Source organism: Geotrypetes seraphini, chromosome 4, assembly GCF_902459505.1.
Source record: "Geotrypetes seraphini chromosome 4, aGeoSer1.1, whole genome shotgun sequence".
Taxonomy (NCBI): Eukaryota; Metazoa; Chordata; class Amphibia; order Gymnophiona; family Dermophiidae; genus Geotrypetes; species Geotrypetes seraphini.
The window spans coordinates 298,660,624-298,675,064 of NC_047087.1; the positions used below are offsets into that span (position 1 = coordinate 298,660,624).

At 41.8% G+C, this 14,441-nt stretch overlaps 1 protein-coding gene across 1 annotated transcript in view; it reads left to right on the forward strand.

The window, feature by feature from the left end:
- CFAP58 (cilia and flagella associated protein 58) overlaps nucleotides 1-14,441 on the forward strand; it is a 326,613-nt gene that overhangs the window by 134,049 nt on the left and 178,123 nt on the right. The window contains exons 10-11 of the mRNA XM_033943377.1: nucleotides 5,122-5,283; nucleotides 7,441-7,587. Of these exons, the coding sequence (XP_033799268.1) occupies nucleotides 5,122-5,283; nucleotides 7,441-7,587 (309 nt within the window). The remainder of the gene's footprint in view (nucleotides 1-5,121; nucleotides 5,284-7,440; nucleotides 7,588-14,441) is intronic.

A 14,441-nucleotide genomic window follows, 5' to 3' on the forward strand; every position in this document is an offset into this window, starting at 1 on the left:
TAAGACTTACTCCAGCCCATCTACACCCTCCCAGCCATTGAAGCCCTCCCCAGCCCATCCTCCAGCAAACGGCCATATACAGACACAGACAGTGCAAGTCTGCCCAGTACTGGCCTTAGTTCAATATTTACTATTCTTTTCTGATTCTAGACCCTTTGTGTTCATCCCACGCTTCTTTGAACTCAGTCCCAGTTTTACTCTCCACCACCTCTCTCGGGAGCGCATTCCAGGCATCCACCACCCTCTCCGTAAAGTAGAATTTCCTAACATTGCCTTTGAATCTACCACCCCTCAACCTCAAATTATGTCCTCTGGTTTTACCATTTTCCTTTCTCTGAAAAAGATTTTGTTCTACGTTAATACCCTTCAAGTATTTGAACGTCTGAATCATATCTCCCCTGTCTCTCCTTTCCTCTAGGGTATACATATTCAGGGCTTTCAGTCTCTCCTCATACGTCTTCTGGCGCAAGCCTCCTATCATTTTCGTCGCCCTCCTCTGGACTGCCTCAAGTCTTCTTACGTCTTTCGCCAGATACGGTCTCCAAAACTGAACACAATACTCCAAGTGGGGCCTCACCAATGACCTGTACAGGGGCATCAACACCTTCTTCCTTCTACTGACTACGCCTCTCTTTATACAGCCCAGAATCCTTCTGGCAGCAGCCACTGCCTTGTCACACTGTTTTTTCGCCTTTAGATCTTCGGACACTATCACCCCAAGGTCCCTCTCCCCGTCCGTGCATATCAGCTTCTCTCCTCCCAGCATATACGGTTCCTTCCTATTATTAATCCCCAAATGCATTACTCTGCATTTCTTTGCATTGAATTTTAGTTGCTAGGCATGATGGTACTCTTGCAAAATGCTGGCCTACATTTCAAATGTTAAAAGTAGATGTATCTGGCTGGCCTGATCGTGGCAAGGGTTCGGGGAGTCCTGCCAGCTCAGCTGATCAGGGGGGATGCCCACTCCCAAGGGTTCGGGGAATCCTGCCAGCTCAGCTGATTGGGGGATGCCCACTCCCTCCTGTTGCCAAACCTCCTGAACAGCCGAGAATGGCAGGAGCAATTCTCACTTCCTCCTTCCGCCGACCCTCCCGAACAGCCAATGCCCCCCAAATGCAAAAATGGCAGGAGGGATATCCACTCTCTACTGCTGCTTGCCCCTTCGATCCCCTGAACCCTCCCCCCATTGAAGACTGGCAGGAGGGACATCCACTCCCTCCTACCGACATTCCCTTGGAACCCCCTATATAACGTGCAAATTTGGGCATGCACCCAAATTGTGTGTGCCATTTAATTGCTTAACAAGCCAATTAGTGCCAACAATTGGGCGCTAATTAGCAATAAGTGGGATTTAAACAAGTACCTTTATAGTCGCTGTTTTATAAAGATGTCTACATAAATTTCTTTGCATGGATCTGAACAGGGGGTATGGCCATGGGAGAGGTGTGGTTGGGTCAGAGGCTTTCCAGGGTTCAGTTGGTGTAAATCTTTGGGCGTTGATCCCAGCGCTAAGTGCTTCTTCTAGAAATGGCATAACTTTGAGCATGTTAACAAATAACAAAAAGAACATAAGAACATAAGCCGTGTCTCTGCTGGGTCAGACCTGAGGTCCATCATGCCCAGCAGTCCGCTCACGCAGCGGCCCATCAGGTTCAGGACCTGTATACTAGCCCTCTATCTATACCCTTCTATCCCCTTTTCCTTCAGAAAATTGTCCAATCCCTTCTTGAACTCCAGTATCGTACCCTGTCCTATCACTCCCTCTGGAAGCACATTCCAGGTGTCCATCACTCACCCGTTGGGTGAAGGAGAACTTCCTAGCATTGGTTCTGAATCTGTCTCCTTTTAATTTTTCGGAATGCCCTCTCGTTCTTGTAGTTGTCGAAAGTTTGAAGAATCTGTCCCTCTCCACTTTCTCTATGCCCTTCGTGATCTTATAAGTCTCTATCATATCCCCTCTAAGTCTCCGCTTCTCCAGACACCGATTCCAAAATAATTTGTTAAAATTTGCTGTAAACCTTAAATCTAATTATTTAAAATATTTCAATTATTAATTAATTATTACGGGGAAATGCCTCAGACTTAGGAGTAAATCTTTCCAACTAGAACTATTCAAGAGAAGAATGAATTAATCTCTTGCCTCCTTATAACATCACAGGCTAATTCCCCACCTCCCTACCAAAATATTTATTTTATTACTTTAATTAATTAAACTTCCTCAACATATCCCCTACTGAAGAGGTAACTTTGAGCACGCACACACACACACACACATATATAAATTAACCTTTGAAAATGAATAAAGTGCATTATTGTGATACAACTTCTGCAGATTCTTTTACATGAGAAAGGAGAATCCAGTAATTGGATTTTGAAATCATTACACAGTCATAATAAGGTATTCAAAGTACTGTCTTCTATGATAAATATCACTTTCTGTGACAAAAAGATGGTTTTTACACATGCTGCCTTTGTGTAAAGCAAAATAATTACTTGAAATCCTCCAAATATATGTCATATCAGAGCAGCACAAAGTCTCTGAACTGAAATGACAACAACCCATGGAAAGATAGCACTGCAAATTCTATAATGGGCTATACAGGACCAGTACATACTTTCTTCCTCTTTATAGTCTCTTCAGTGCTTCCCTCACCAGCTCTCTTTATTTTTAATTGCCTTGCACCTCCCCTGTCTTTGATGTTATGTTTCTTACCTCTGTGTCCTTTCCAGTGTTCAGTCTTCCAGTTCCTGAGTTTCTAGTCTCCCAGATTTCCACCTCTGTCCCCTTTTTACATGCTCATACTTCAGAATCTTTACTCTCCAATTTCCATTTAGTCCTTGAATCCAAGCTGTTCTTCCAATCCCTAAATTTCAATTTTCCAACCCAGTCTTTGAGGCACTACTCTCCGTACCACTGACATCCAATTACTGAGTCTCTGTCCTCCCCCTAAACTATAAATTTCCACTATCCTCAGTCCCTCCTACTTCTCCAACCCAGTCCCTAGATTCTCACTGTCTCCTATCCTCTACCCATTCCCCAAGGCCCTAAGAACCATGGCCGGGGCAAATTTTAAAATAAATTATATTTTTACCTCTTTTGTGTAGGGTGGTGCTCTTTTGACAGAAAATAGCCAAGGGCAAGCAAGATTCTGCAGTTCTCAAATTGTATTTTCACATGCAGATGGACATGCCAGAAGGGAAGAAATATTTCTAGACTGTGGAAGGCCATGAACCTATTATTCCTTGGATTCTATAAAGGGCGCCCAATTATCTGCACCCAAATTTTGGCATGATCTCGAGATGTGTGCATAATCTAACTGATTAGCCAATTAACATCAACAATTGATTGATTAGATTGTAAGCTCTTCTGAACAGGGGCTGTCTCTTGAATGTTGTAATGTACAGCGCTGAGTATACCTAGAAGTGCTATAGAAATGATAAGTAGTAATAGTAATTGTTGATGTTGAATGGCACCAGTTAGGTGCTGCGCATTATTCTGTAAGCTTGGTTGCCCAAATCCCATAACACACAACCCAAAAAAGGGTTTGGCCACGAGAGGTGGATTAGAAGCATTAGCAAGAGATGCATGAAGTGCTATAGAATTCTGGGGATTTGCACTCAACTTGCGTGCCAGGATTTGCACCAGGTTTCAGTCCAGATAAGTCCTTGCACCAAGGTTGAACACAGTAATCCCCCAGTAGGAGCTATTCGATAAAGGGCACTGGTTTTTCTAGCAGCATTTACTGAATCTTGCCCAATACGTTCTGCAAGTAACTCCTAAGTAGGGAGGGGGAAGGGAGAATGGAGTAAAACCATTGGCACTGACTGCAATAGCAGTGAAACCAGGTGACCAATTCTAAAAGCGGCAGTGGTGAGTAACAGGCCAAGAAAGCTCAAGTATTATTGAGGCTTTTGCTAACCTCCCTGCTCTTCTTACTGTATTCCCTGTCTCTCTTTCCTTTCCCCAGACAGTGGAAGTGGCTGCCTTTCCATTTTATCATTGCCACTCATCCTTCTACCCATGTCTCTTCTCTCTTTCCTTTGTGGTTCCGATTAGCTCTTTGAACCATGCAGATGGGAGAAGATAGGCATGAGTATAAGCATTGGCTCTGCTCATCCACTGGCCATGGAGGAAAGTTAAAGGGATGGTGCAGCCTTCTTGGGTTATCATATGGCTCCAGAAAAAGGAGGACGGATTGAGACATCCAGGTTTTACTTCCATTGCTTTCAATGGAAGTAAACCCTGGATGCCTCAATCTGTTCTCCTTTTTCTGGAGCCAAATAGTAACCCTAACCTTGACTATTTGATTCCAGCAGTTGCAGTGTTCTTTTTCTCTCTCTCCTGCCAAACTGAGGCCTTTTGGTAAAGTTGAACTCTGGGATGGAATGCATCATCTTCTCTTCTTTTGATCTACCCCTTCAGAAAGCGAAGTGGATAGCAGCTTCAAGCAGCACTGGACAAACGGGTGCTAGAATGCTGCCCTTCAAAGTCTGGTGCTCTAGGCAACCACCTAATTTGTCTAATGGTCCTGGCCTTGTGAGGACATACAATTTTACCTTGGCCTGGGAACATCTTCAGGCAGGTGAATTTACCACTGAGCTGATGGATTTCAGTCCCAAAGGTTTTTTCAAGTTGACTCTCGAAAATAGCTAAACAAATCTTTTGAGTATTGACCTCTGCCATACATGTTTCATTTTTGTAGACTCAAATGTACCAAGGGCTGGTGATTCAGAGGAGGGAGGGCAGCTCCAAGCCTTTTTAAAGCTGAGGGAGAAGCAGCCGGCCGGTGGGTTTTGAGCCCTTTTTCAAAATTTCTGCCCTGGGTTCCAGCATGTGTAACACCGGCTCCGAATGTATCTTGTAGAATTTTATGGGATTATCCTTTACAGCTCTGTATGCACTATGGAGCCAAAATCCAAAATAACTAAAATATACAAATGGGTAAAAAGAAAATCCAAAATATTGTCAGATCAGTGTGGTTAAAGCCTTGGATTATGTCACGTTTTCTTGTACAGACAAGCTGCTGTTACATTTGATGAAATCATAGTAGCATTGGCACGATCTGATACCCCTGGCAAGAGAGTTTAATCATTTTCATTTTATACTTTCCCTTCCAGGTTCTTCAGCTCATGGAGGATATCAAAGTAAGGGAGATGCAGATCTTTGATTATAAAAAGAAGATAGCTGAGTCCGAGACTAAATTGAAACAGCAGCAGAATTTGTATGAGGCTGTGAGATCAGACAGGAATCTATACAGCAAAAACCTCATTGAAGCTCAGGTATGTTGAATCTCTCACTTTTCATCTTCCTTTTTCTTATGATAGCTGAACAACGCCTAAAGGCTTCCAGAAGTCCACTGGACTTTTATAGACATCATGTGAGAAATGTGTTTTAGTAAAGACTAAGATATATTGGACAATTTTGTACACACTGCACATTCTAGCAGAATTCTAGGTGTTAGAGATTGCATGAAAACACTTTGAATGCTATAAATTAGATGTACTAAAAGGTGTTATGATATTATGCATGCTAATGAATTGGAAGGACGATTCTATAATCTAGCTGCCCGCCTTTATGCATCACTTATGCATATAATTATCTAGATTACTAGCACTTATACACGTAGGTACAGTGGTACCTCGGTTTACGAGTGCACCAGTTTGCGAGTGTTTTGCAAGACGAGCAAAACATTCGCAAACTTGGTGCCTCGTAAACCGAGCTTGCCTCGCTGTACGAGCGCCCCCCCCGGCGATCCAGCATCCCCCCCAGCGATCCAGCATCCCCCCCCTTGCATTGCCCCCCCTCCACCGCGATCCTACTTTTCCCTCTCCCCCCCCCCGAGCAGTCAATGACACCCTTTACCCGACTTGGCACCAGTGCCGGTGCCCGAAGATCCTCCCTCTTCTGGCGCGGCCTGGGCTGGGCGGTGCGTTGGAGATCCTCCTTCTTCTGGTCTGGGCTAGGCTGGATTGGCTTTGAGCATTTGCGCATGCTCAAAGCCTTCTGGTCTCGCTCTCAATCTCGGAGAGAGCGAGACCAGAAGGCTTTGAGCATGCGCAAATGCTCAAAGCCAGTCCAGCCCAGCCCATCCCAGAAGAAGGAGGATCTCCGACGCACCGCCCAGCCGTGCCAGAAGAGGGAGGATCTTTGGGCACCGGCACTGGTGCCAAGTCGGGTAAAGGGTGTCATTGACTGCTCGGGAGGGGGGAAAGTAGGATCGCGGTGGAGGGGGGCAATGCGAGCGGGGGGGGGGGAAGCTGGATCGCGGGGAGGGGTTTGGAACAATGTCGGATTCCTCAAGGGGGGGGAGAATGGAGCAGCGCCGGTAGCCTCGTGGAGGGGGGGGAGGAGGTGGAACCAATCAAAGCAGTTTCCCTTATTTCCTGTGGGAAACTTGCTTTGATATACGAGCAATTTGGTTTACGAGCATGCTTCTGGAACGAATTATGCTCGTAAACCAAGGTTCCACTGTATATATGTATCTATGCTATTCTACCAATTCCCGTATTATTTACATACCCCCAAATTCTCTATATGGCGCTTTAAGTTGTGTGTGCAGTTTCTGGAATCCAGTGGATTCCAGGACCCGAGGCTACATGGATTCACTAGAGGAAGTTCTTGTTGGACAAATCTGATCAATTTCTTTGACTGGGTGACCAGAGAATTGGGGAGTGCGCTAGATGTGGCATATTTAGCTTTTAGCAAAGCCTCTGATGGTGTTCCGTACAGGCGTCTTAATAAATAAACTGAGTGCCCTTGGTATGGGGCCCAGAGTGATGCACTAGGTCAGGAACTGGTTGAGTGGAAGGTGACAAAGGGTAGTGGTCAATGGAGATCTCTCTGAGGAAAGGGATGTTACCAGTGGTGTGCCTCAAGGCTCGGTTCTTGGGCCTGTTCTTTTTAACATTTTTGTAAGCGATATTGCTGAAGGGCTGTTAAGTAAGATTTGCCTCTTTGCAGATGATACCAAAATCTGCAATCAAGTGGACACCCCTGATGGTGTGAATAACATGAGGAAGGATCTAGTGAAGTTTGAAGAATGGTCAAAATTTGGTAGCTAAAATCTAGGAAATGCAAGATCATGCATTTAGACTGAAAACACCTGAGGGAATGGTACAGTTTAGGGGGTGAAGAACTTTTGTGCATGAAAGAGGAGCAGGACTTGGGTGTGATTGTAGCCCGTGGTGTCTTGCCCTGCCAAGCGGCGGGGCTCCAGCCATCTCTTTGGGGTCTAGTTGATATATTTGCATACATTGGAGGCAGTGCATGCAAATAGATCTCATGCATATTAATTAGGGAAATCCTGAAATCCATCCCTGACTTATTTAATCTCTTTTTAAACATTGGGTGTATATTATCTGGAAGCATATCCTAGTTTTAGCACTCTGTCTAAAAATCTTTTCCATTTTACAAATTTTTCTGTTTTATCCTGCTAGGATGAGATTACAGAAATGAAGAGAAAATTGAAGATTATGAACCATCAGGTTGACCAGTTGAAAGAGGAGATTACTTCTAAAGAAACAACTTTGGTGAAGGTACATCTGGATCATCAACGGATAGAAAAGGAGAAAGAGGCCTTAAAAGTAAGGACTATTCAGTTTAACACTTTGACTGCATGTTTTTCAACAATATTTTTATGTAGTGTTTCTTGTTTCCCGGCGGAATATTACTGTTTTCACTGTACTCTCTGTCCACATTCAAAGGACTTTCTGGTTAATTCTAAGAAGGTGACGGTCAACGCTGATAGCTAATTTAGATCCCGATAATATTGCGTCATATCCAGGCACTGGCGCTGAATATTAAAGTCAGAAGTTACAGTATATGGGTCAACCAGTGTTTAGTGTTGTACCTGGCTAGCTAACAAGGCAAAGTGGGGCTGCTATTTAAATGGTCCTGTTTACCTGGTTAACTCTGCAGACACTAGCATTGTATATTACTGCTGCCCACAAAATTCCCAGCTCCACCTGGATTTTGACCCCTCCCTCCAGCTAACCTAGCAGTTTCCAGGCAATGCCATAATAGTCAGAGCAAATATTCAGTGGAACTGTCCAGTTTTCAGTGCTGAATATTCTCTTCTGACCTGCTATGTGAGATTTAACTAGGGACGAACCTTTCCTACCCCCGGGAGAAACTGAGGACCTGACAACTTTGGAGGAAAACCGAATTCAGGAGAGAGACTGCCAGGAACAGCTTCAAGTTGGTGAGAATGTTCAAGTTGAGAAAGTTTCTTATAATTTAGAAAAACTCAGTGAGGTAACTCTGGATCCTGTTTGGGATCTCGTGGCTGATCTGGCTAGATCTATAAAGCCTCAGCTTTCACAGCTAGAAGGCAAACTTAAAGCCCAAGAAACCGATATTAAGAACTTGAGGGTTGAAATGGATGAATCAAAGAATTCCATTGTGAATATACAACAAGAACTAAAACTTTCCAAACAGCTTAGTGAAACATTAGTAAAAGATAATTTAAATTTACAAAGAAAACTGGAGTCTCTAGAAAACTTTTCCTGTAATAATAATCTCCGATTGATCAACTTTCCTAGGATTGCGGCTGTAACTCCTAGGGATATGTTGAAACGTTACCATCATTTTCTCAAGTTTATTATTTGCCCATTAAAAGAAATGAACAGCAACCTCAATTACAAGAAGATAATCAACCACTTAATGTGTCAACAATGTTGGAACTTACTGACAGAGAGACCGCATCGGCAGCAACGTTACTTCTTACTGTAGCCCTCGCACCAGATAAAAACTGGTTGCTTAGGCTTTTCTTTAAAAACAAGCAGAAAGAATTTCTTGGCTATAAAATATTGTTTCCAGACCTGGCATGGGACACACAAAAAAAAAGGCGTGAATTTCTGATGTTAAAAGCCAGGGGTTATCTCTCTTGGGGCAACTTTTTTTCTTTGTCACCCATGTAAATGTGTAATACAATATCGTATGAAAAAATATGTTTTCTTTGAGCCTTTCTAACTGACATCCTTCCTATCAGGAGCCCGACTGGATGAAGGGGAAATATGAGTGCAGTTTGATTATTAATTGATATCCTCTCTCAGCTAAGGGACCTTATTTCTTCTTTATATTGATTTAATTTCTATTAATACTTCTCACCATATTCAAAATCTTGGATCTAATTTGAGGACTTGAGCTGAAGTTAAGCTATTTTTTATTTTTCTTGAGTATAATGTAATTGAATAATTTGTGCTTTTTTGTTTGTTTTTCTTCAACTTTCTGTACAAGTGGATACTTGATATGTAAACTTGAAACTTGATCAATAAATAATAAAAAAAAATATTTTGAATAACGGATCCTTTGGGCCTGATTCTATAAATGACACCTAACTGTGGCTAACTTGTAGATGCCAATAGGCATGGTTGCCAGTCACAGCTAGGTGCCGCTTATAGAATCAATCATGACCTTTTATTTTAATTTCTTTATTGACCCAATAGATTTGTCTGTGTACCACATTATAAAAGGGATACATTTGGCTATTTAATTTTTTAAGGTCACTTGTTTCTAATTTTACAATTTTGTTGATAATGGGACATAGCTACTATAACTTTTACAGATCATGTTTCAAAATTGGATCGAGACTGTCCAATCAGCATGCATTATTTCTGACCAATCATGATGCTGCTTTTGTCAGCCAATCAAAGTCCAGACATCTAGATAACAGGGCAGCTATAAAAAGCATGGGCTTTTTGGGTTTCATACACCATGAACAAGACTCAGAACCTAAAGAATTATTTAATCCTAGGATTTGTTGGATGCAAGCTAACTGGTCTGACTCCTTATGGTCAGACCACCGATTATGTAATTTTGAATTCAATTGGCAAATAAAAAGAACTCAAGCAAAAGCTAAAGAAAATAAAAGAAATATTAAATTCCAAGCTAGCAGAGGTTTGATCAACCCAGTTGACTTTTGGTCTCATTATGACATTATTTCAAACCTCAGCAGCTGTTTCCAGGCAAGTTGTTACTTAGAGTGTCTGCTTAAAGATTTAAATATATATTAATGTACATGGGCAGGAGATAAGCAGACTAAACATTTTTTTATAGTGCAAGTAATAAAGTAGTGTAGCTTCTCTCTTCGTCCACTTGACTGCATACAAATAATGGTTAACAGCAAACCACAAAATACGATTCCATTTATTGGACTAACTTGATACATTTCTCTATAACCTTTCCTTGGGTACAAAACAGAATGAGCAGAATATGACATTGCCAGAAATTAAAACTGAAATGGAAGGTTACGGGTGGGGGCGAACTGATGTCTGAGAGTGATAAGAAAGTGATTTTATTTCTGCAGTGAGTTAAAAACCAAACCTATGCTTAGTCCTTTTATGTTATTTCCCTAAAGGTCTGGTCATTTGAACTTAAAATTCTTTACATTTATCTTTTAGTATCCTGGTCATAAGGTCACTGATGCAATGATTTGGTGCCCAAAATTTTTACCAGATGGATGTGATGCCTGTGATGTGTGATTTTGTGTGTGTGTAAATTTGTTCCTGCCTTTACCTTCTGCCCTATCTTGTTGACATGCTAGAAAAAATATTAAGAAATTTGAATGACTGCAGTGAAAAAGGTATGTTCATAAACTATAACTTATCTCTGAGAAAAATAAAGTTTATTAGTAGTGATCTGCCAGATTGTTTAATCAAAATCCACCGTATACGTCTGTTTTGTAATGGTGTAAATAATGGTTATAGCCTCTACGCTCATGTCACCCCTTTCCTTAAATAACTTCACTGGCTCCCTATCCGCCATCGCATACAGATCAAGCTCCTATTGCTGACTTACAAGTGTGTTCATTCTGCTGCCCCTCAATATCTCGTCTCTCTCCTTATACACATCCCAGAGAACTCCGTTAATCAGATAAGCTGCTCTTAGCTGTACCCTTCTCTTCCACTGCCAATTCCAGACTTCGTTCCTTTCATCTAGCTGCCCCCTATGCCTGGAATAAATCACCCGAGTTTGTCTGCCAAGCTCCTTCCTTTACCTTGTTTAAAAGCAGACTGAAAACCTACCTTTTTGATATAGCCTTCAATCCTTAACCATCCCAGCTGTAGATTAACCGTTCCCCTTAACTGTATCCATGACATCCTGCTTGTCTGTCTTGTCTGTTTAGACCAGTGGTCTCAAACATGCGGCCCCCCCAGGGACTATTTTGTGGCCCGCGATCTGTCCTCGCCTAAAGCAGGGGTTCCCAATCTGCTTCCCTCCCCACTGCCCTCCCCCAAGCCACCGCAATCGGTGAACAGGCCGCCACTACCACAATCGGGGAATAGGCTGCCGTCACCACAATCGGGGAACAGGCCAGCGCCGAGGTCTTAACTCTTCCTGCTTATCTTCCCCAGCTCGGAGCCGACCAATTCTCACCACCCGACGTCAATTCTAATGTCGAGGAGGAAGTTCCTGCCAGCCAATCGCTGCCTGGCTGGCCCGGAAGTTCCTCCCCGACGTTAGAATTGACATCGGGTGGCGTGAATTGGTCGGCCCCGCGCTGGGGAAAATAAGCAGGGAGAGTTAAGACCTCGGCGCTGGCCTGTTCCCCGATTGTGGTGGTGGCAGCCTGTTCCCCGATTGCAGCGGTGGTGGCCTGTTCCCTGATTGCGGCAGTGGCGGCCTGTTCCCCAATGGTGGTGGCTTGGGGGAGGGCAGGGAGAAGTAAAGAAAGAAAGGGGGGACCAGGAGACAGAAAGAAAGAAGGGAAATGGACACAGACAGAAAGGGGCATGGAGAGAGAAAGACAGAAAGAAAGAAAGGGCATGGAGAAAGAAAAAAAGAAAGAAAGGGGGCACGGAGAGAGCGAGAAAGACAGACATATAGAAAGAATGGGGGCATGGATAGAGAGAGGAAGAAAGAAGGGGCAGGGTGAAAGAAATAAAAAGTTGGGGGAGGGAAGGAGACAGATGCCAGACCAGGGGAAAGGAAGGAAGGAGGGAGGGAGAGAAAGGAAAGAAAGAGATGTCAGACCATGGAAATAGGGACAGAAGAAGAGAGAGATAGAAGGGAAGGTAAGACATGGAAACGTAGATTTTGAAAAGAAAGCAGAAAAATTGAATATTAAGTTAATGCCAAAGATGGATGCAAGGCAGAAAGTGAAATCGGAGAGAAAAACAGTCAAAGGACAAGAAGGCCCTGGAAACATAGTTAAAAGCACAGAAAAATAAAGTCACTAGACAACAAAGGTAGGGAAAATGATTTTATTTTCAATATAGTGATTGAAATGTGTCAGTTTTGAGAAAGGAAAGATATTAAACTTTAAATGTGAGGGCTGCAGAAAAAATAGGGTACTTGGAGGGCCGCAGAAAAAAATAGTTAATGACAATTTTGCATAAAGTAAAACTCTTTATAGTTTATAAATCTTTCCTTTAACTGTTAAAGGAAAGATTTATAAACTATAAAGAGTTTTACCTCATGCAAAGTAGTCATTTCTTTAATAAGACATTAACTGTTTTTTTTTCTGCGGCCCTCCAAGTACTACAAATCCAAAATGTGGCCCCACTAAGGGTTTGAGTTTGAGACCACTGGTTTAGATTGTAAGCTCTTTCAAGCAGGGACTGTTTTCTTCTTCTTTGTGACTCTGTGCAGTGCTGCGTGCTTCTGGTATTGCTATAGAAATAATTAATAGTAGTATTTAATGAAAACCATGAAAATCATGTTATTAAAATGTACATGTGCAATTAGTGGTTCAGTATGTGCCAGGTTCAGACAACAAACAGACAAACTGTAGCATCTTTGGTGATCATGTTCTCCACGCAAGAGTTTATTATGTTAATACGTTTTAATTTTGTATCCATTCTTGTCAGGGGATCTTGGATTTGTAATGTGCTTTTTGTTAATAAAACTTCACATTCTGGTGGCAGAATTTCAAGAACAATAATAAAGACATGTTTTGATGAGGTAAACTGCCTATGGAGTCCGGCATGGTGAGCCATTTTCCAGTGAAAGCTTGACATGTGGTCCCCATGCAATTAAGCACCAATTCTTGGTTAATGAGAAAGCAACTGCTTGTTTACTGCTTCACATCATGTTTCTAGTCACATTTTACAAAGTTAAAATGCCTGCCTTATCAAGATCCAGCTTCCTTATTATATGACCCTTCTTGTATTCTTCATTTTCCTGCATAGGAATAATTCTCCTTTTTATTTCCTGTGGCTGTATGGTACCTCTTTTCCTGTCTTTTTAATTTTGGTTCTCTACTTTTTAATTATTTAGTTGGAATGCATTTTCACCTTCCATAATCATGTACTTATAAGAATATAAGACTAGCCTTACTGGGTCAAACCAATGGTCCAACTAGCCCAGTATCCCATCTTCACGGAGGCCATTCAAAGTCACAGGTACCTGGCAAAAACCCAAATAGTAGCAGCATTCCATGCCACCGATCCAGAGCAAGCAGTGGCTTCTCCCATGTCTGTCTCAACAGCAGACTATGGACTTTTCCTCCAGGAACTCGTGCAAACCTTTTTTAAAACCAGCTACATTAACCGCTCTTACCACATCCTCTGGCAATGTGTTTTTCTTGCGCTTCACACCCAGGGGTGCTTCAGGTTCACTGTCACTCTTTGAACATACAATTCCTTTGCTTAAGGCAGTCTTATATATTCAGAGAAAATCAGCTATCATTTGCTATTTTGTTTTTTTTAAATCTTTATTCATTTTCAAATCAAACAATAAGTGCATAAAAATGTATCATAAAAATAATTTCAATATAGCACTGTAATTATCTAACATATGAACTATAATAATGTAAAATTCCCCCCTCCCCCCTTCATCCCATGCTCAATTAAAGTAGAATATGCAATATTATGCAACAATATTATAACAACTCATATTTAATTACATCCCAAATCCCCCCTCCCCCCTTGAGTGTGCTAGATAAAACTAAGAAAGACAAGAAAAGGAACAGAAAGGAACGATGTCTATTCATCACAATATTTTTCCAATGGCCCCCATATCTTTATAAAGTTATTATATGTCCCTTTTTGTACCGCTATTGCTCTTTCCATCTTAAAAATATGGCACAACGAATTCCACCAGAATGTATAATTAAGATTCTTATGATTTTTCCAATTGTTGGTAATATGTTGAATGGCTACCTCTGTCATAACTAATAAAAGTTTGTTGTTATGTGATAAAATTTGACTCTTTTTTCTCATAAAACTAATCACCCCAGCGGTATATAACGTAATCATAAAAATTAGTATGAAATACCACTACTTCAAAACAATACACATCAGTATTGTTAGCCCAACAAAGTTTATAGGCTATGGCCTCAGAATCGGAGCCTACGCACAGCAATGAATCACAAGCTGAGATAATCCGCGTAGTTGTAATGCTCCTGCTCCAATCATTGGCCAATATTTGTTTTTTTTAAAGTGTTTCAATAAAGCTAATTTGAACCCTTCACCACACACTTCACTAATTCTTCAAA